Here is a 20,602-nt window from a genome sequence, read left to right as displayed (position 1 = left end):
TGCGCCCAGTGATTCCAGGTAGGCTCTGGACCCACCGCGACCCTGAATTAGATAAGGGTTACAGATAATGAATGAATGAATATGGCCTCTACTGGACTTGTATTATAATGCAGCCATTTTTGTATTCGTCTGGACAGGGATATTTTCAAAAATAGAGGGAGGAAAATATTTTATAAATATCCGTATTTCATGTGGACAGGGCCTTAGTCACGTTTTTGTTCCTTGTGTTGTAAATGTATATACTGATGAGCCATCCTGCTGACTATGTTGTAGACCCCAAATGTTGCTCATGATGCCATGGTGGCTGGAAGGTCTTTCCCTGGCAAAACTTGAAAGGCCTAAACTATACGACCTCTAACCTAGAAAAACCTAAAGACCTAGAACCACTAACTAACATCAAGAACACAGACTAAGATGGAAACTCAACACAAGGGGATATGAACCAAGTACAAACCTTGACTCACTGACAAACAAACACTGACACTAGGAACAAGACTTAGTTTAACAAATAGGAACACTTGGTTAAGTAACATGAGGGAGAGGAACGTGGCTAGGACAGGAACACCGGGGTTCACCAGGGGAACACCAGAGAAAGGAATCAAGAGGGCGTAAGGATACAATGGACATGAGGAAAGAAGCACAAAGTGATTGAGTGTTTGAGTGATTCTGTAGCTGATGAAGGAACTCAACTTTAAACATACAGCTTGTATATTTTACTTCTCAAAAAAACATGGATGCATAGATTGAGATACTCTGGAGCAACTGGGCATTGGCCTAAATTGCAGTGTCCAATGTGCCTGAATGTGGAGCAGTGGAACTGTGTTCTCTGGAGTGATGGAGCTCCATCAATACCTTTGGGAAAAGTTGGAGTGCAAGTAGATTTTCTAAGCATCCAGCAACATTTCCTGACTTCACTACTATTTCTAGGGTTGAATGTAATATAATATCTAGTGTAAAGAATTTATAAAAGAAGCTGTTCGTTCAACAAAGGAGAAAACTTTTATGGAAACACTGACCTCACTAAAATCCTCATGGGTGCCATCAATTCCTCACAGAAATGTTCAAAAATGAGTTTAAATCCTCGCCAGAGCTTAACAGGCTGTTACTCTAACAATGTGAGACAACTCCATACATCCAAACCTTTGGCCTTACTGTGTTTTTATTAGAATCTGGATCTTTGTCCCCTCTGGTCACCCATCCCCAGCGGTGCTGCTGTTATATTATAATATGTCTTTGGTGAACAAAAGCAAAGTGTGTGATTATTGTGAGTGATGGAGATGATGATGCAGACAATGAACACAGGGCTTTTAAAAGTCATCCCAAAACTCAGAAAAAGCATCTCAGAAAGCATTTTTAATGTCTGAGGAACTGGAAAACGGTCTGGAAAACCCAAAGAACCACACCGGATGCTGAAGCCAAGCCCAGTGTCAGGTTGACAACCCACAGAAGCTGAAAGAGGAGATTGAAAGCTCCTCCGCAGCAGAGAGAGGTTTGGTTGTTGAGGTCAGACACTCCTGGAAAGTCCCAGGACACGTGTGTGTTATTGTCTGAGTGAAAACTCAATGACACCTGGTAAACAGCTCAGAATTAGTTATTACTGAGAGAAAGCGCGGTGGAAACAGCTCAGTAACTCCTGCAGCTCTCAAACACAGCTCACTGCTGCCCCTGCTGGTCCAGGCGCTTTATATTTGTCTGTAATCCTTATACAATACAGGGTGGCACTGGGCGCAAGGCAGGAAGACATCCTGGAGGGGGCGCCAGTCCTTCACAGGGTCACTGTTAACATGTCCTTGAAATTGCCTGAAATTCACTGATCAACTGTAACATTATGATCATTTTCTTTGTTTTTTTTCCACTGACCACACAGTAGCACTCTGTAGTTCTACAATTACAGACTGTAGTCCATCTGTCGCTCTGCATACTTTGTTGCCCCCCTTTCCCCCTGTTCCTCAACGCTCAGGACCCCCACAGAGCAGGTGTGATGTGGTGGTGGATCATTGTCAGCGCTGCAGTGACACTGACGTGGTGGTGGTGTGTTAGTGTGTGTTGTGCTGGTGTAGAGTGGATCAGACACAGCAGTGCTGCTGGAGTTTTTAAACCCCTCAGTGTCTGGACTGAGAACAGTTCACCGACCAAAAACATCCAGCCGACAGCGTCCTGTGTCACTGATGAAGGACTAGAGGACGAGCGACACACACTGTGCAGCGACAGATGAGCTACTGTCTCTGACTCTACATCTACAAGGTGGACCAACGAGGGAGGAGTGTCTCACAGAGTGGACAGAGAGTGGACACAGGGTTTAAAAACTCCAGCAGCACTGCTGTGTCTGATCCACTCTACACCAGCACAACACACACTAACACACCACCACCACGTCAGTGTCACTGCAGCGCTGAGAATGATCCACCACCACATCACACCTGCTCTGTGGGGGCCCTGAGCGCTGAGGAACAGGGGGAAAGGGGGGGTAACAAAGTATACAGAGCAACAGAAGGACTACAGTCTGTAACTGCAGAACTACACAGTGCTCCTGAGTGTTCAGTGGAGCTGAGAGAGTGAACAGTGTGAAACAAGGAGGTGGTTGTAATGTTATGCTTGATTGGTGTATATATCTTACCCTGTCTATAAGATTATTATGTACAGGACAATGAAGCAGGTGCAGAGCCCAAAATATTTCCAAACGTTCAGCAAATGTGTCAAGACTAGATTTCATGTCATTATTTGATCAGGAGAGGCAATGTAAATATGTAATGAATTTACTTTTCACTCTGATTGTTACTAAATTATTGTTAGTAAATAATAATAATAATCACTGGAATAATCGTCTCTCAGACCCCACTGTAAAGGGGCTGTTTCTATGTACAGTAATCTCTGTCAAACCCATGTCAGACCAACACAGGGTCCAGATTAGATGATACCAGAGGAAAACAAAGTTAAAATTAAGAAATAGAATAAAAGAAATAAGAAAAAAATGTTTATGCCATTACATCATTTTCTGCACTCTTGTGCCATCTAGTGGACAAATGCCACCATGTCCACTATGCACTCCTAAGCAGTTTATCCAGCTTTTTTTAATACATCATTTTAGGGTCATTTGTCATGTACCAGTGCAGATATATAACCTGTTACAGTAGCACACTGCTCCACCCTCTCATCACCTCAGACAACTAATCCACTCACGAAGCAAATGTTCTTCCGCTTCGCAATGTTAACGTTTATTCATTGCTTTATTGAAATCATAGATGAATGTATGAATAAAACATGAGCAGGATGAGTGAATGAAAGCTGGTGTCAGGCTTTGTCAGCTGGTGTGAACTGAGCCATCTGCAACTCAGCACCAGTAAAACAAAGGAGATTGTGGTGGACTTCAGGAAACTCAGACCTGCCCCGTCACCAGTCACCATCGATGGAGTGGAGGTGAACAAGTTGGACAAACAGCTTAAGAAGGCTGGCTCTGTTGTAGGAGTCAAACTGGAGGCTCTGGCCATTGTGGTCAATATTTCAGACCCCTTTCACCCTACAGTGGGCAAAGCTGTGCTGTGCTAAGAAGTGCAGCGAGGTTGTTTCTTCCCACAGCAATAAAACAACTAATCTCTTCTTACTGCAGGGACACTTCTGATCTTCTGCTGTCTGAACTGTGCTGAATTACACCACACTGTCATCCATACTGTCATTTACTGCCAGAGTCTGCTCTCTTAAAAGTGACCAATGATTAATTACTTACTGTTCATTCTGGTGACTGTGCTATCTTAATACTTCTGTATCCATCGCTTTAAGCACTGTGTTGACATTCATGGCCTTACACTTTATTGGTTTAAATCCTATCTTAAAAACAAAACTTTCTCAGTAAACAATGGAGATATTTTCTCTTCCTCTGCTATCGTTACATATGGAGTCCCTCAAGGGTCAATCACGGGTCCTATTCTCTTCCCTAAATTATACAGAAATACAACATTCTTTTTTCACTGTTATACTGATGATGCTCAGCTTTATCAGTGTCCTCTGTTCTCTGAAAAAACTAGATGAATGTATAGAGGACATAATGAGATGACACCATTTTTGGAAAGATTTGTAATAAATACTTTAAAAATAATTCTTGGTGTTTTTTGAATGTATTAATATTTGAATGCATGTATGAACAGGTAGAGGGATGGAGGGATGGACGGATGTACAGACAGACACCTGTGCAGTTTGGGTGCACTGTCTCTTTAAGAGCTGAGAGCTGGAGCCTCCCCTGCGCGGTCCTCGTCACTGAGCTCCATCCAGCAGCAGGAGATAACCCTCTCTCTCCGGGAGAAGGTAACGCTGTTGTTATTTCCCTCTGTGTTTGTTTCTCTCTCTCTCTCTCTCTGTGTGTGTGTGTGTGTTTAGATGCTGCTGCACCTGTGTGTGTTCTCTGCGTGTCTGTGTGAAGGTGGAGGTGTTTATGCTCGGGTCCTCGAGTGTTTTTCAGCGTCCAGAGCCCAGACCCCGAGCAGCTGTCACTCTCTCCATCCTCCGGATAAAGGAGGAATAGACACTGAGCCTCTCTCCTGCGGGGTTCACTGTGGTGTGGGGTGTTATAGAGAGTGTAGCCGCTGCCTGGATCCGCTCCAGCTCCATTTTGTTGTGAATTATTAATTAATCCCGGGTCTGTGCGGGAGGCTGTGGACGGACGCATGCGCAGATAGAAAACCGACTCTGAGCTACACACCGTGGCCAAAAGTTTGTGGACAGCTGCCCATCCAGGGTTAGTTCTGAGCTGAAGGGGTTTAATGAGGAGTTTACAGCAGTTACTGCCTCTACTCTTCTAGGAAAGATGGGCACTGCATGTGGGAACATTGCTGTGAGGATTTGATGGCAGCCACTTGGACATTAATGAGGTCAGGCAGTGATGTTAGAGCCGGGTCATTCCAGCAGGACCGGACAGAGCTCAGTCAGTCCAGAGAAGTCCAGAGAACAGAGCCCAGTGCTGGAGGTGGGTTATACCTCTCTAGGCCACACTTGGCATTGAGCCTGAGGAACTAGGACTGGTGTCACTCGGCTAACTGCTTTATTAATTAGAAATACTTTGATATAAAAGTGTGTGCACACTGTGAGAAATCTGAAGCTGAATTTACTCAGTTTAAAAGTGTCTACAATCATTTGGAGATTGAATGTAGCTGATTTAACAAAATACAGAACAGGAAAAACCTGTCTGAGATAGAACCGAAAAGAAAAGCTAGAGCTGCTACTGTTTTTAGCAGCGTGACATCATTTTTATGGACAATTAATGCAGTCTCTCTCTTGTTCTGTCTGTTTCCTGCTCTCTCTCTCTCTTTCTCTCTCTCTCTCTCTCTCTCTCTGTCTCTCTCTCACACTCACTCATTCTCTCTGTCTCTCTCGCATTCTCTCTATTTCTCTGTCTGTCTCTTGGTCTCTCTCTCCATATTTATCTTGGCTTCTCCTCTGTCTCTCTGTTAATCTGTTTTCTTTTTACTTTCTCTCTCTCTCTCCATATTTTGTCATGGTTTTTCTCTCTTATCTGTTTTCTTTTCACTTTCTCGCTCTCTAATTCTCTCTTTTTCTATCATTGTATATCATTCTCTCTCTCTCTCTCTCTCTCTCTCTCTCTCTCTCTCTCTCTCTCTCTCTCTCTCTCTCTCTCTCAGGTATGTTGGGCCTGTATCCTGTTCACAGAACCATGGATTAGGAGTGAAGTCTCCCTGTGTCTCTCTCTCTTCTCTCTGTCCACTTCCGTCTTGTCTCCTGTCCCCTGTCCTCTGCGTCACCATGGCGATGTGTGTCCCGGCCTGCTCTCCGTTCGTGAGGTTTTGCCAGAAGCTGAACCGGTTGAAGACGCTGGAGGACGATGTAATGGCGACGTCTCTGAAGCGCTGTCTGTCCACTCTGGACCTGGCGCTGCTGGGCGTCGGCGGCATGGTCGGGTCGGGCCTTTATGTTCTCACGGGAACAGTTGCCAAGGATACGGCCGGACCGGCTGTGGTCCTGTCTTTCGTCATCGCCGGCGTCGCCTCCCTCATGGCGGCCCTTTGCTACGCCGAGTTCGGGGCCCGGGTCCCGAAGACGGGCTCGGCCTACATGTTCACCTACGTCTCAGTGGGAGAAATCTGGGCCTTCCTGATTGGCTGGAACGTGATTCTGGAGTATATGATTGGTGGAGCGGCCGTGGCCCGAGCGTGGAGCGGCTACCTGGACTCCATCTTCAACCACCGCATCCAGAACTTCACGGAGAGTCACGTGATGCGCTGGGAAGTGCCTTTCCTTGCCCACTACCCCGACCTGCTCGCTGCCGGCATCCTGCTGCTGGCGTCCGTCTTCATCTCCTTCGGCGTGAGGGTCTCGTCCTGGCTCAATCACATCTTCTCCGCCGTCAGCATGGTGGTCATCACCTTCATCCTGGTCTTCGGCTTCGTGCTGGCGGACCCGGCCAACTGGAGCGCCCGAGAGGGAGGTTTCGCCCCCTACGGGCTGTCGGGGATCATGGCGGGGACGGCGACCTGCTTCTACGCATTCGTGGGCTTCGACGTGATCGCGGCGTCCAGTGAGGAGGCGCGTGACCCACAGAAAGCCATTCCCATAGCCACTGCCATCTCCCTGGCCCTGGCCGCCACCGCCTACATCCTGGTCTCCACCGTCCTCACGCTGATGGTGCCCTGGCACTCGCTGGACCCCAACTCTGCGCTGTCCGACGCCTTCTTCAGACGAGGGTACAGCTGGGCCGGGTTCATCGTGGCCGTGGGTTCCATCTGCGGTGAGAGATGATTGCAGCTGGTTTTCTGTGCTCATTTATAATGTAGTTAAAATATCATCTTCATATTCAGATTGTTTAGTTAAACTTTATTTAATGTTGATTTAAGTGATGAAACATTATTTCTTGTTAAAAAAAGCTACATAATCTGTGTATCTAGGGAGCACTGATTTGATCCCCACCACTGTCCTCCCTCAACATCCACAGCTGAGTTGCCCTCAGGCAAAGCAAATAATCCCCAACTGCTTCCTGGTCATTGAGGATGGCTGCCCACTGCTCTGTGTGTGTGCACTCACTGCCCTTAGTGCACTAGTGTGTGTGTGTGTGTGTGTGTGTGCACTCACTGCCCTTAGTGCACTAGTGTGTGTGTGTGTGCACTCACTGCCCTTAGTGCACTAGTGTGTGTGTGTGTGTGTGCACTCACTGCCCTTAGTGTATGTGTGTGTGTGTGTGTGTGTGTGTGCGTGCACTCACTGCCCTTAGTGCACTAGTGTGTGTGTGTGTGTGTGTGTGCACTCACTGCCCTTAGTGCACTAGTGTGTGTGTGTGTGTGTGTGTGTGCACTCACTGCCCTTAGTGCACAAGTGTGTGTGTGTGTGTGTGTGTGTGTGTGTGTGTGTGTGTGTGTGCACTCACTGCCCTTAGTGCATTAGTGTGTGTGTGTGTGTGTGTGTGTGCACTCACTGCCCTTAGTGCACTAGTGTGTGTGTGTGTGTGTGTGTGCACTCACTGCCCTTAGTGCACTAGTGTGTGTGTGTGTGTGTGCACTCACTGCCCTTAGTGCACTAGTGTGTGTGTGTGTGTGTGTGCACTCACTGCCCTTAGTGCACTAGTGTGTGTGTGTGTGTGTGTGTGTGTGCACTCACTGCCCTTAGTGCACTAGTGTGTGTGTGTGTGTGTGTGTGTGTGCACTCACTGCCCTTAGTGCACTAGTGTGTGTGTGTGTGTGTGTGTGTGTGCACTCACTGCCCTTAGTGCACTAGTGTGTGTGTGTGTGTGCACTCACTGCCCTTAGTGCACTAGTGTGTGTGTGTGTGTGTGTGTGTGTGTGTCACAGCAGTTTTAAATTGAAAAACATTCTTTTCTTTTACATACATTTCATTTTCTTGCCAAATTATCGTGTCATAAATGTAATATTTGAAGATGTTCATATCTTCAGCACAACATGCTTTTTCAAAAAGAAGAAGACAAAACCTTTAAATATGAGAGTAATGTGTGTGTGATGTTGGTGCTGAAAATGATGCTTCGACCCGTAGTGAGGTCACTCAAAGACCACAGCACACTCAGCCCACTCAGATAATGAAGGGCTTTATTACTGATGGCTGACTGTAATTTGGGTTTAATCAGAGGAACCACCCAATTCTGAGTGTGTTAGTGTGAAGTAGAAGCCCCCCCGCCCCACGCAGGGCACACTGCTGTCTGAGTCTGCTCTGTGTAAGAGAGAGAACACACTGTGAAACTGTTTACTGTAAAACTGTTGTGTACAGAATGATTTGTTCCTCATCGCACCGTCATTTACCACCACAGCGACCAGAGGGCATTAACACCTCCATCAGTACCAGAGTGTGGACATCAGCACAGTATTCACTTTTACAGCTGAGATCAAACGCCCTGCTTCTAAGTTTGTTTGTGGGGGTAGGAGTCCACTATGTATCAGGTGTTCAGATCACTTTTAAAGTTTTTAGTGTAGTGTTTAACTGTAATTCAAACTTCAAACCTTCTCCAGCTCTTTTGTGATTGTACAGTGACTGTGCGTCATATTAAAAATCACAATCATCATTTTATTTCTCAGAAAAGAACATAAAAATGAAGCCGTGTGAAAAGTGTAGAGTTTATTGGGCGCTGCGTTGGTTCTGAGCTCCATCAGGAAAAAGCTGCAGAAGACTGTGATGGGTTTGTTCTGTTCTTGGGGACAATACTGTGTCTAAAAGTCTGTGTGACTGTGGGTTTAGACCAGTTACAGATGGAGTCAGTGTTAGAGTCGGGAACAGAGCGCAGTGACACTGTGTTTTTAGGTTATTTCTGTTAAATAAAATGGCTACTGTCATTTTTAATACAACACAACATTTACTATAAAACAACAGAAGAGCCGGGTAATGTTTGAATCAGGGCTGGACGATACGGACAAAATTTATATCGCGATATGTTTCTTAATTTCGGTCAATACGATATACTTCTAATATTGAATTGAACAATAAAAATTCCACTGAGAAACTGTCAAAACAAACAAGAAACATGACCTCACCCTCAAACATTAACCTCTTGTCTTTGTCAGTATTAATATTTAAAACTAACGTTAGTGCCTTTAACAGACGACAGCGCCCTCTAATGACCATGAGTCAGTGACAGGTGCTGTACATAATTTATATTGAAATATTGAAAATGTGTTTAAAATTATATAATTTTTATTGAAACATTTGATATTGAATTATTATCCAGCCCTAGTTTGAATTGTGAATGACCCTTATTCATTACACAAACTGTTTAAAATGTATTTGAACACCTAAGAGTTGGTCTGGTTTGAGGGAAAGAGCCTCTAGACCTGAGCTGGACACCTCTCACTCTGTTATCACTTTGTTTAGAGTTATCTTTAGATGTTAGGGGTAAATTATAAGTAAACATCGACTAATGACATGAATAATGTGATTATGGTGTAGTTTGTTGTGACTGTTGCTATCTGGACTATCTCTAGGCGTCTGTAGAAGACATTTCTCTAGACTGTTGTTATTGTTGTTGTTATATTTCCCCTGATTTTCTGTCGTTCCTCTCCAGCCATGAACACGGTGCTGCTCAGTAACCTCTTCTCCCTCCCGCGGATCGTTTACGCCATGGCGGAGGACGGCCTCTTCTTCTCCGTCTTCTCTCGCGTCAACCCTGTCACCAAAGTCCCCGTCATCGCCATCCTCGTCTTCGGCAGTCTCATGGCTTTCCTGGCCCTCATCTTCGACCTAGAAGCTTTGGTCCAGTTCCTGTCCATCGGCACACTCCTGGCGTACACCTTCGTAGCGGCCAGCATCATCGTGCTACGCTTCCAGCCCGAGAAGAGCAGCGGGGCCTCGGGGGGCGGAGGGACCAAAACAGACGCCTCCTCCACGGCTTCTCCCAATCAGCCCGGGCCCCAGGGTGGCGCCAGCATGACCAGGTCCGAGACCCAGACGCTGGCGCAGGAGGCCGGGGAGCTGAAAGAGTACGAGTCCTTCTCGGATAAGCTTCAGCTGGTGGAGAAACAGAAAGCGGTTCGAGAGCGGCGGGCCCCGGGGACGCTCCAGGCCCGATGGGAGCCGTATTTGGGCCGATTAATTGGAGACTGCGAGCCGGGAGACGTGGTGACCTTCTCTGTCACAGCTCTGATGGTCAGCTCTGTGTCTCTCTGCGCTGTTCTCGTCTTTGGGAACAGCCATCTGCACCTTCCTACGTGGAGCTTCATCCTCCTGCTGGTGATCTTCAGCCTTGCCTTCCTCGTCAGTCTGATCCTCATCTGGGTTCACGAACAGCAGAACAAGACCAAGACTTTCCAGGTGAGAAAACTGGGGCTTTGTTTGTCGTGAGGTGAAGTGATAGAGTGCACAGTTTTCAGTTTGTAGTTGATCAGCAGAAGCAGCTTTTATTCTGAAGACCACGTTTAATGAGGGGGAGAAGTGGGCTTGTAACAGGAAGGTCAATGGTTCAATCCCCTCGACCAGAAGGAATACAGGGGGTGTTGGAACGAACAGTGTTGTTGTGGTTTGGGACTGAACACAGCTCCGTCATCAGTTCAGACAGATCAGTAGAGTTTGTTCCTTCCTTGTTGCAGCGTCCAGCTCTCGCTGGATTCTTTCGTCGGCCACCGATCCAAGGAGCGTTTGAACCTCTTCAAAAGACCACGGCGTCATTTTACGAGCTGCCGTCGTGAGTCGGATAAAAACAAACGTGATCTCTTGTGCAGCTGGAGATTTTACAGATGGAGAGTTGGTGCTGGTCGTCTGCGTTGCGTGGTGTAGAGTGACGACTCTCTCTGGACGATCAGCGCTCTGCAAGGTTTACACGCCACGGTTTAGTCCCTACTCAACTCGCTCTGAACCACGAGAGAACAGCCACTAAACAAGAACCCGCTTCCAGAACCAGGACCTGATTCACCTGGTGGAGGAGGGGAACAGACGAGTCCATCCTTAAAGGGAAATGTAAATATCGGTGATCAGAGGCTCAGTAAGATGGACGCTGTATTGATTGAGTGATGAAGTGTAAAGGACAGGGAAAGTGCTGGGGGTTGACTGTTGTTTTGTCTGCTGCTGCACAACCGCCTCTTTACACACTCCCTCTGTCTTTCTCCTTTTTTAAGAGCCAAGCAGGAGGTGTGTGTGAGAGAGAGAGAGAATGACTCATAGTGATCAGGCAGACTCTTATCTTCTCCATCAGGAAGCAGACACTCCTGCAGCAGTGCTGTAAAGCGTTATATCAGACAAACAGTACAGATCCACTCAGTTCATTATCAAACATCCACAGCTGTTCATACCCTGCGCTCTCTCTGTGCTTTAGATATCAGTTTACACTCAACATTTACCTCCGTTTTTAAATGATTTCAGATTCTTATTTGTGAAAACACACAGTGTGGAGTTTTCTTTGTAAATGCAGGGTGTTAACAGATAGGTTCTCTTCCTTTTTCTGAAGAAACATCCTGTCGTTTTCTGGGAAAGCTTTGCTCTGTGTGTGGGAACATTGCTGTGAGGATTTGATGGCAGCTGTAAGAGCTTTAGTGAGGTCAGGACTTGCTGAATAACACGGATCATCCTAAAGGTATTGGACGGAGCAGAGACTGTAGTTGCAGTGCTCCACAGCCCAGTGCTGGGTGGATTTACACCCCTCTAGTCCACGCTCAGCACTGTGTATGGTGACCTTAGGCTCATGTGCAGCTGCTCCACGAGTGTCTCGTTATAGATGGTGTACAGGCCGAAGTAATGAGTGCACCTTGTACTAGACTCAGTATAAGAATCGTCTGGATGCTATAGAACATAGAGTGTGTGTGAGAGAGTAGATGATGACCGTGTTTGTGTGTGTTCTGCAGGTTCCTCTGGTTCCGTTTGTTCCTGGAGCCAGTATTCTGTTGAATGTGTTTCTGATGCTGAAGCTCAGTGCTCTCACCTGGCTCCGGTTTACCATCTGGCTGGCAGCAGGTACACACACACACACACACACACACCACACTGTATCCACACAGTGGTCTTATTTCTAGTGAACTCTTGTAAATCTAATATTTTACTTTATGAGTTTGTTGTAAAGAAGTTATTGGATTATTCACATATTTCTTCACACTTTGTTTGTTTCTGTTGTTTTGTGTCAGTGGAAAAAAGAATAAAATCCTTAAAAACAAGTAAAACATGTAGAAAAATGTGAATTAGTTCGTACTATTACTGCTAATCTAGCGTTTTATTAACTAGTGTTATATTATAAACTGGTTTCTTCTGGGATGAACACACTCAGAGTGATTTACTGCTGATAAATGTACAGAGTGTGAACCGTAGTGAATTAAACTGCACCTCTACAGTTCCCTTTTCTGACTGTGTTCTGTCTGAGGTGACAACAAAGAAACAACAAAATAATCCTCTCTAGGGCTTTTAGGCCAGGGTTAGGCCTGCGGCTCCTACAGCAGAACACACACACACACACACACACGCACAGTTGGGCAGGTGAACAAAGATACGCCTTCTTAGTCAAACAGAGTGAGGGAGTTAATGCAGTGCTGTCTTTACTCTGGAGCCCGAGTGAGAGACGGCCCTGTGTTTATTTGAATAATTTATTTTAATAATCAGCAGTGACTTCTTCTTCATTTATGACTCTGTTGAGTGGAGGCTGTCTCTAGTTTGGAGCCTGGACGTTAAATAAAGGAGCCTTAGAGTCAAAAAGGGCTTTGTTCCTTATCTGACTCTCAGAGAGAGAGGGGGGGGGGGTGGAGGGGGCGGGGCCTTGGCTCTGGGGAAGTCTGAGAAAAGTGGATCAGTTAAAACACCATTAGCTTTAGCTCCATCCTTTTAAAATCCTCTTAAAGGGTTAATGCTGACTGTGGTGAAGATAAACTGCTGAAGTTTAGACCAGTGTCATGTTCAAACTGTAACACTGGACTTAGTCCTGCTTTATTATGTCATTACTAGGATTAGGACTAATATTAGAGGAATTAAAACCCTCTCTTCTCTCTCTCTCTCTCTCTCTCTCTCCTTTCTGTCTGTCTCTCTCTCTCTCTCTCTCCTTTCTGTCTGTCTCTCCCCTGTCTCTCTCTCTCTCTCCTTTCTGTCTGTCTCTCTCTTCTTTCTCTCTCTCTCTCCTTTCTGTCTGTCTCTCTCTCCTTTCTCTGTCTCTCTCTTTCTGTCTGTCTCTCTTTCTCTCCTTTCTCTCTCTCTCTGTCTCTCTCTCTCTCCTTTCTCTGTCTCTCTCTCTATCTCTCTCTCTCTCTCTCTCTCCTCCTTTCTCTCTGTCTCTCTCTCCTTTCTCTGTCTCTTTCTCTCTCTCCTTTCTCTTTCTCTCTCTCTGTCTCTTTCTCCTTTCTCTTTCTCTCTCTCTCTGTCTCTTTCTCCTTTCTCTCTGTCCCTCTCTGTCTCTCTCTCTCTCTCTCTCTCTCTCTCTCTCTCAGGTTTGCTGGTGTACTTTGGGTACGGTATGTGGAACAGTAAGGAGGGGCTGCGGGAGCTGCAGGGTAACGATGTTTCTGCTCGTTACGTGGTTTTACCGAGTGGAAGCCTCGTGGAAACTGTTCAGAACGTTCAGCCCGAGGGACACACACACCCCACACACACCGCACACACACCATCCTCCAACGACCCTCCGAACAGCAGATGATCTGTCTCTCAGTGTGTGGGGGTTAGGTGTGCAATCCTTTATTTGTCGCTGCTTGTGTATTTATATATATTTGAGTGTGTGTGTGTGTGTGTGTGTGTGTGTGTGTGTGTGAGAGAGAGAGACAGTATGTACCCATGTCTTGCTGCCCTCAGGAGGATCAAAAGTCCTCACAATGTTTTTTTTTTTCTGAAAAGATGCTGATTTCTCAGAAAAATCACAAAAAGAGTAAAAAGTCTGTGTTTAGTTTCTGAGTTTAGTGAGAGTTAGATTTAGAAGCTGCTTGGTCACAGTTCCCCTGACTGTAACAGTAAGTCTGTGGACGTCCTCTCAAACACAGTGAAACCAGAACACGTGTGTGTGTGTGTGTGTGTTTCTTTCTCTGTTAAGTTTGTTCATGCCTTTCTTCACCTGCCTATCTTCCAGTGGAGAACACACAGTTATAATAGTTTATGATCTTTATAATCTTTAGCGTGTGTGTGTGTGTGTGTGCGAGCGCATGTGGCCCGTTTTTGAGCTGACTCTGAGCATGGTTGTGGTGGTGTGCGCTGGGTTTAGCTGCTGTTGTTGACCTGGAAGGACACAGTTAAAGTCCTTTAGAGCCGTTAGTTTACTGAGCCGTGTCTGAAATCTGACTCTTTTACTGAGGGACCTTTCAGTCGAGACACTAATGTGGCTCACAGTGAATGAAAACCTGTTCCACACCTGGGTGTGTGTGTGTGTGTGATGATTCAGAAATAAAATTGATTTAATTATTAAAGCTCAGGGCTGTGTTTCCCCCAAAAGCATCTTAGAAAGACAAGACAATTCTTAGGTGGGAGAGTGAGCACCACACTGAGCTCTCTGTCTCTCTCTCTCTGTTTCTGTCTCTCTGTCTCTTTCCCTCTCTCTCTCTCTCTCTCTCTCTCTCTCTCTCTGTGTGTGTGTGTGTGTGCCTCTCTCTGTTTCTCTCTCTCTCTCTCTCTCTCTCTGTCTCTGTTACGATGATGAAGTTTGGGCCCTGAGTTACTGTAAATACTGCATTGAAAATGCAAACGTAAACCCGACTAAAGTTAGAAATGAAGACAAGGCACAGAGAACTTTAAGCACAAGAAATGATCGTTTATGTCTCAGTTATATATTTGCCAAAATATTATGATCCCAAAATGATATTAATCTCTGTAAAATACCTTTAATTTCCCTTTAGCCCCATGTTCACTGAAGCTATTTGAATTGGTTTGTTGTTGTTCGGCGCCCAGCTGCTGAGGTGTGCATGCGTGCGCGTGTGCGTGCGTGTGTGCGTGTGCATGTGCGTGTGCGTGTGTGCGTGTGCATGTGCGTGTGCGTGTGTGTGTGGTTTTCCTTACTCTCTTAGAAAAAGAACTCTGTACAATGTGTGAAGAGTACCACACAGGTATTGTTTTAGTTCATTTACAAACACAGCACTGTATTCCACTGGAGTTATATTCTGTCTTTAACTCCACACCGACTCCAGGCTTTAATCTGATGTTTCTGTTCTAAAGTTCATCAAAGAGAAGGTAGAGATATGTCCCTCACACTGTAGTCGGCACGACTGGACCATTAGAGCCTTGATGTATATTTGATGATAAATGTACACCGTTTGTAGCTGTGTGAACAGAGCTGTGTGCAGTGGTTTTCTGACTGTAGACTGTGTGTCCACTCAGTGGCTATGGGTTTATTAAGATCTGAAGAAGGTTTGAAGGTAGTTCTCTAGAGCTGCAAGCAAGGGACAATCTCTCTCTCTCTCTCTCTCTCTCTCTCTCTCTCTCTCTCTCTCTCTCTCTCACAGACACACACTAATAGAATGCAGCCTGGATCATGTGGATCCACTCATGCTGCTTCCCCCTTTCAACACCAAACACACACAGTGTGACCTCAGTGATGCTTTTCCGAGGCTCATTTCAGACGTTAGAGAAAAGTGAGTCTATTCCACAGCGTATTGACTCTGTGTGAATTTGTCCTCATTGTTTAATTGAAGTGTTATTTACAGTGAAATGCCTGTTCAGATTAAAGCCTGCTGTAAACGACTCGTGTACTGTAGCCTTGGGACAGACCCCTCTCTGCTCCTCCCAGGACGGCCTCGGTTCAGAGCCCGTAGTTTACTGTGTGGCTTTAGTCATGAGTTTGAAGCTCTGGGTTAATGTAGGGTTGTGGTGTAAACTGAGTCGTGGTCGTGTTGAATGGGGTTTGTACCAGTGTCCCATAAAAGCTTGTCTAACCTAGCAACAGTTGCTATGAATGTCCATATTTGTAAGCGGAGCTTGGAGAGGTCAGTTAGGTTGTAACCAAAGGTTCAAGTGCAATATCCGTGACTTTATTTATGTTTGATTTATTTATACGTCAAAGTCCTCATACACACATCTCTGCCTAAATATTCCCTCTCTTTCTCACACACACACTCACACACACACACACACACACACCTTGTTCTCACGGAGATAAATACACTCCTTTTCTTACACTTTTCATGTGATAAGCCCCGAGAGCTTCAGCGACCCTTTTATGTGGCCTCTCTCTCTCTCTCTCTCTCTCTCTCTCTCTCTCTCTCTCTCTCTCTCTCTCTCAGAGGATGTAGTGAAGGCTCTGGTCATGTGTTCTGAAATGTAATTAAGTAAATGACTGGTCTCTTAAACAGGATTAACTCTCTCTGGTCTCGTGGATGTAAAGCCTGTGAAAGTTTTACCCTGTGACTCTGTGGAGATTAATCACTCACAGTAGAAAGGGATGCTCTGGAGCAGCTGCACATGAGCTGAAGGTCACCAGGCCCAGTGCCAGGCTTGAGCTGGAAAGGTATAAACTGCTCCCCAGCCTTGGAGCAGTGGTGCCCCATCCCATTCCTGTGGGAAGAGGTGGAGCGGCGTTTCTGATCCAGAAACTAATCACCAATAACCAGCCCCTGCATCAAAAATAAAATGCGCACAATATAAAGGGCGTCCAAACGTCTGCACGACTATTGCATAAAGGGAGACACAGGCCCAGCTGCATTACATAAGCCTGGGGGTCTTTACACAAAGCCTAGGAGGTTGCCATGGATACGATTGAGCAGCATCTGATTGGATGATTCTTTAGAGAGTGCAGCCGTAGCTCCGCCCTCTTCCCATAGCTCTCCATAATCTCTTCAGATTTACACAGAGCTGCAGATTGACCCAGATTACACATCCCAGAGGAGCGGATAGAGAGAGAGAGAGAGAGATAAAGCAGCTGGATTATTCTCTCTCTCTCTCTGCTCTTATATAAATATAAACACGATGAGTCAGGGAGCTTCCTTATAGATCTTTAAGAACATACTGAGTTTGTTATCAGTGATTTCTCGTCACAGGATTCGGAGTCAGACGTGGTGCTGATGGTGGTTATCCCTTTAAACTAATAATAAAATCATTATTATAATTATAAAAATGTAATTATGGTTCAATTTCCTCCGTATGCTGCAGTGTCAGGGATGACTGACCATTCAGAAGTCATCATTGTCTTGGCTCAGTGTGAACAGGAATCGGCAAAAAAATAAATAAAATAATCCACAAATTTGAGAAACTTTTCATGGCACTTTTTGTTTTTCATTTATTTATTTATATATTTTGAGATATGCCACACTACAGAAAATGAATTAATGAGAGAGAAGGAATGGCGGCCTGAACCTAATCTAAAGGAATCTTTACCGCAGCGGTTAAGGATCAAGACTGGGCTCATCAGTGTCCATTAAATCAACCCATTTGGTTTTAAGGGGTTAAATGATGGAGATAACCCCACCTAAGTATATTAGCCTGAGTTGTGAAGACTGTATTAAATTCCTACATGATCTTCCACTGCTGTAATGTGGTCACGTTCCAATTCACTGAACCGCTCCTGAGGAATATTACTTATTTATTACGCTGCACTGTTGCTTATGAATGTGGCTCCTGCTGAAAAACACAGTATAGAGGATCACGTTAGGGTCCCAGCTGGTTTACACTGGTTTAGTGCTGGTCTAAAGTGGTTTATGCTGGTTTCTGTTCGGCTAAAATGAATTACACTATTCTTTTCTTGGTCAAAGCTGGTGTTGACTGTGGTCTGGTGTTGAGCTAAAATAATGTACACTGGTTTAGCTTTGCTTGTTCATGCTGGTTTTCTTTTCTCCAGCAGGTTTCTAGCACTATAATTGTTCTTTAAAGCGATAGCTTGGCCGACAATTCCTGCACAATTTACCCCAAATATGTATTTAATCAGCCCTGATATGTTTTGTGTTTGAAGTTTGCTTCTTTAGCTTTGCACTGGGGATTTAGATACTGGGAGTTTATGTTTGCTTGTTAGCATTAAGCTAACTGATATATCATAACATTGTGCTAACTGCCTACTCTCCTCAGACTGTGTGGACTTGTTTAGTAATCTCCAATAGACCTCACTGTGTTGTTTCTGAACCTGTATCACACACTGTTATCTATAAACATGGAGAAACGTTACATTAGCAACATTAGCAGCTAACTGCTGTGTGATAAGCAAACAGGCACTAAACATGACTGGGCTGATTATAAAGAGGTCAAAACGGTATAAATTTGTTTTCTAGTCAAACTATCCCCTCTTTAAGTGATGTAAAGAGAGATGTAGAGTCTGTTTTTTCTTCTGGTTCTGTATTTATCTAGTAATTTATTTTATTTTGTTAACTCCACTGCTGTAAGCATATTGGTGTGTGTGTGTGCTATTGATCATTCCACCACACTCTGGAATCCGCTCCAGGTCTTAAAACCTGCCCAGACCACTGTAGAATAGAGCAGCTGCTAAGACCTGGAGTGGATTTGTGGACTGTCTGTAAATACTCTATCCTTTTCTGTAAATACGTTACACGAGTAACCAATGGCCTTAAAGATGATATTTATACCGAACCATTCCCAAAGCTTAGAAGATATATGACAAATATATTCATTTTTAAAGCCTGTACTGCAGTGTAATTTGTAATATTGTGTATGTTTTAGATTATTATTATTATTATATTATCATAATTATTCTATAAGCAGAGCTCTAGTGGGCTGCATATAGAGCACAAACAGAATAAACACTTATAAACTACAGTATCTACCAGGATGTTGTTCTAAAGTACTTTGTAAGCACAAAAATGGAGGATGTCCCAACGTTTTTGCACATTGTGATTGAGAATCCTTGGTTTCCGTCTCTTTCTCCAGGCGAATGGTGGCAGGTGTGACGTCCAGAGACTTGTTCAGGCCGTAGATTTTATTTATTTTCCCTCTTTATCTTATTTATCTCTTTATTCTGTTCTCTATATCCCTGTATTTTTTGTTATTTCTTCCTCAAATGTGCACTTCACCCGTTCTCTTTGTTTCTGTGTGAAAAAACAGTAACTCTGCACATGTAAATGTCCCCAGCACCAAACACACCTTTACTGTGTCTCTGTCCTCTGGTCACTTTAAATGAACTGTGTTATCTAGTGATTAATAAATGTTTTGAAGCATTGCAGCATGTTGTCGGATGTGGGACTGATTTCATGAAACAATTCACACTCTTCAAGGGTAAGTCCACCACTGTTTCAAAATTCCCCCATAATTCAGTGTGAGCTGTAAAGTCAGTGATGAAGAGCACTGTAGTGTGAAGGGTTTCATTTTTGAAAATCTTGAGGTCACAACACAATAGTGAACACATGGAGAGGTGTAGGAAGTCATGGCCACATCACCAGAGAGAGAGAGAGAGAGAGAGAGAGAGAGAAAGAAGAGGGAAGAGAGAGGGTAAGAGTGAGAGGAGGAGAGGGAGAGTGAGGGAAATTGTGAGAGAGAGAGAGGAGAGAGTGAGGGTGAGAGAAAGAAGAGGGAAGTGAGAGGGAAAGAGTGTGTGAGAGAGAGAGATGTAAAGTCAGTGATGAAGAGTGTTGTAGTGTGAAGGGTTTAATTTCTGAAAATCTTGAGGTCAACACAGATCCGGCGTTTAACTTCCTCTCCACCAGCAGCAGTGATCTACGGAGCGTGATCTGAAATGGTGACGATGCAAAATGGTGGTAATTAAATTAAAATAAAAGACCTACGGCTTCTTATAAATGTCTCAGACAAAAAAAATCAGCAGATTATTCTTAACAAAGTCATGTAATAACTTCCTGTAAAGAGCTTTCAGAGGAGGACGTCTGGTTACCATCACTGACACTGTGTTCAGTACTGAGTCTTTATTGAAGTATTTCACACCAAAACAAAACCAAACCAATATATTAATTTACATTTTATAACCTTTTAATTACTATTAATTAATGCAGAGTCCTTTTTAAATGGTTGAGTATTTCTCTTTAAACCAGTTCTGAGTGATTTCTCAGGAGTTTATTAAGAGGTTAATAGTGAACACAGTGAACGGTGGGTTTCGAACCCGTCGGCTCCTGTGTGTAGACTCTGAACCTGTGTTCGCTGAAGGGAAACCTGATCTGGTCCTCATCCGTCGTGAATGACGGGTTTCCTTTTGTTAGTTTGAGCACAAAAGAGTGTCGAGTTCAGGAGAGAGAGGGGATTATAATCAGACAACGTTAGTCAATTAAATTCTGCACTAAATCACTTTAATTTCTTTGTTTACATCACAACTACATTCAGCAGAGCACTGTCTCCAAAAGAGTGACTTTACAGGAGAGGGAACATGTAATAGATTACAATTAGATTCAGAATCACTTTATTGGCCACTGAGCTGCACACAGAGGAATTTGTTGGGAATTTAGCCCAATCCGTGCAGTGAAACACACATTTACACACACACTAGTGAACACTAGAGGGCAGTGAACACACACACCCGGAGCGGTGTGTGTAACAACTCTGTTCCCAGGTAACGTTATGCCACTTTTGTTGGTCTGTTCATTCTGAAACGCACACACTCTGTAAAGAGAAATAAGTGAGTATGGTTTGTGACATCACAAAGACACTCGAACTTCTTTCATGATATGGAAGCTTTAATAATAACGTAATTAAAGTAATTAAGTGTTGATATTCAGTCAGAGATGCAGCTTTTTTCATGTTGAAGAAGACAAGTGTGTACAAATTAGTGTGTGTGTGTGTATATATATATATATATATATATATATATATATATATATATATATATATATATATATATATA

The 20,602-nt window shown here is 44.4% G+C and overlaps 1 protein-coding gene across 2 annotated transcripts; it reads left to right on the top strand.

Annotated features, from left to right (window-relative positions):
* The first annotated feature begins 4,168 nt into the window (after positions 1 to 4,168).
* Positions 4,169 to 18,966, top strand: slc7a4 (solute carrier family 7 member 4). Of its 2 annotated transcripts, none has more exons than XM_066643716.1 (6): positions 4,169 to 4,299; positions 5,631 to 6,733; positions 9,503 to 10,248; positions 11,772 to 11,880; positions 13,332 to 13,394; positions 18,688 to 18,966. In XM_066643716.1, exons 2-6 carry the CDS (start codon positions 5,752 to 5,754, stop codon positions 18,705 to 18,707), a joined length of 1,920 nt encoding a protein of 639 aa, XP_066499813.1. In that variant the 5' UTR covers positions 4,169 to 4,299; positions 5,631 to 5,751; the 3' UTR covers positions 18,708 to 18,966. The 2 variants fall into 2 exon arrangements, with proteins under 2 accessions (XP_066499813.1, XP_066499812.1); XM_066643715.1 differs by having other exon boundaries at positions 13,332 to 13,563.
* Positions 18,967 to 20,602: the final 1,636 nt, after the last annotated feature.

The sequence above is a fragment of the Hoplias malabaricus genome, chromosome 14 (genome assembly GCF_029633855.1).
Source record: "Hoplias malabaricus isolate fHopMal1 chromosome 14, fHopMal1.hap1, whole genome shotgun sequence".
Taxonomy (NCBI): Eukaryota; Metazoa; Chordata; class Actinopteri; order Characiformes; family Erythrinidae; genus Hoplias; species Hoplias malabaricus.
Note: the sequence above shows the minus strand (reverse complement) of the source record. Positions and strands in the feature narration are given on the sequence as shown.

Coding starts and splice junctions, on each gene's coding strand:
- slc7a4 (XM_066643715.1), top strand. CDS start 5,752: ATGGCGATGTGTGTCCCGGCCTGCTCTCCGTTCGTGAGGTTTTGCCAG. Junction 10,249..11,771: donor ACAAGACCAAGACTTTCCAG/GTGAGAAAACTG, acceptor TGTGTTCTGCAG/GTTCCTCTGGTTCCGTTTGT. Junction 11,881..13,331: donor TACCATCTGGCTGGCAGCAG/GTACACACACAC, acceptor TCTCTCTCTCAG/GTTTGCTGGTGTACTTTGGG.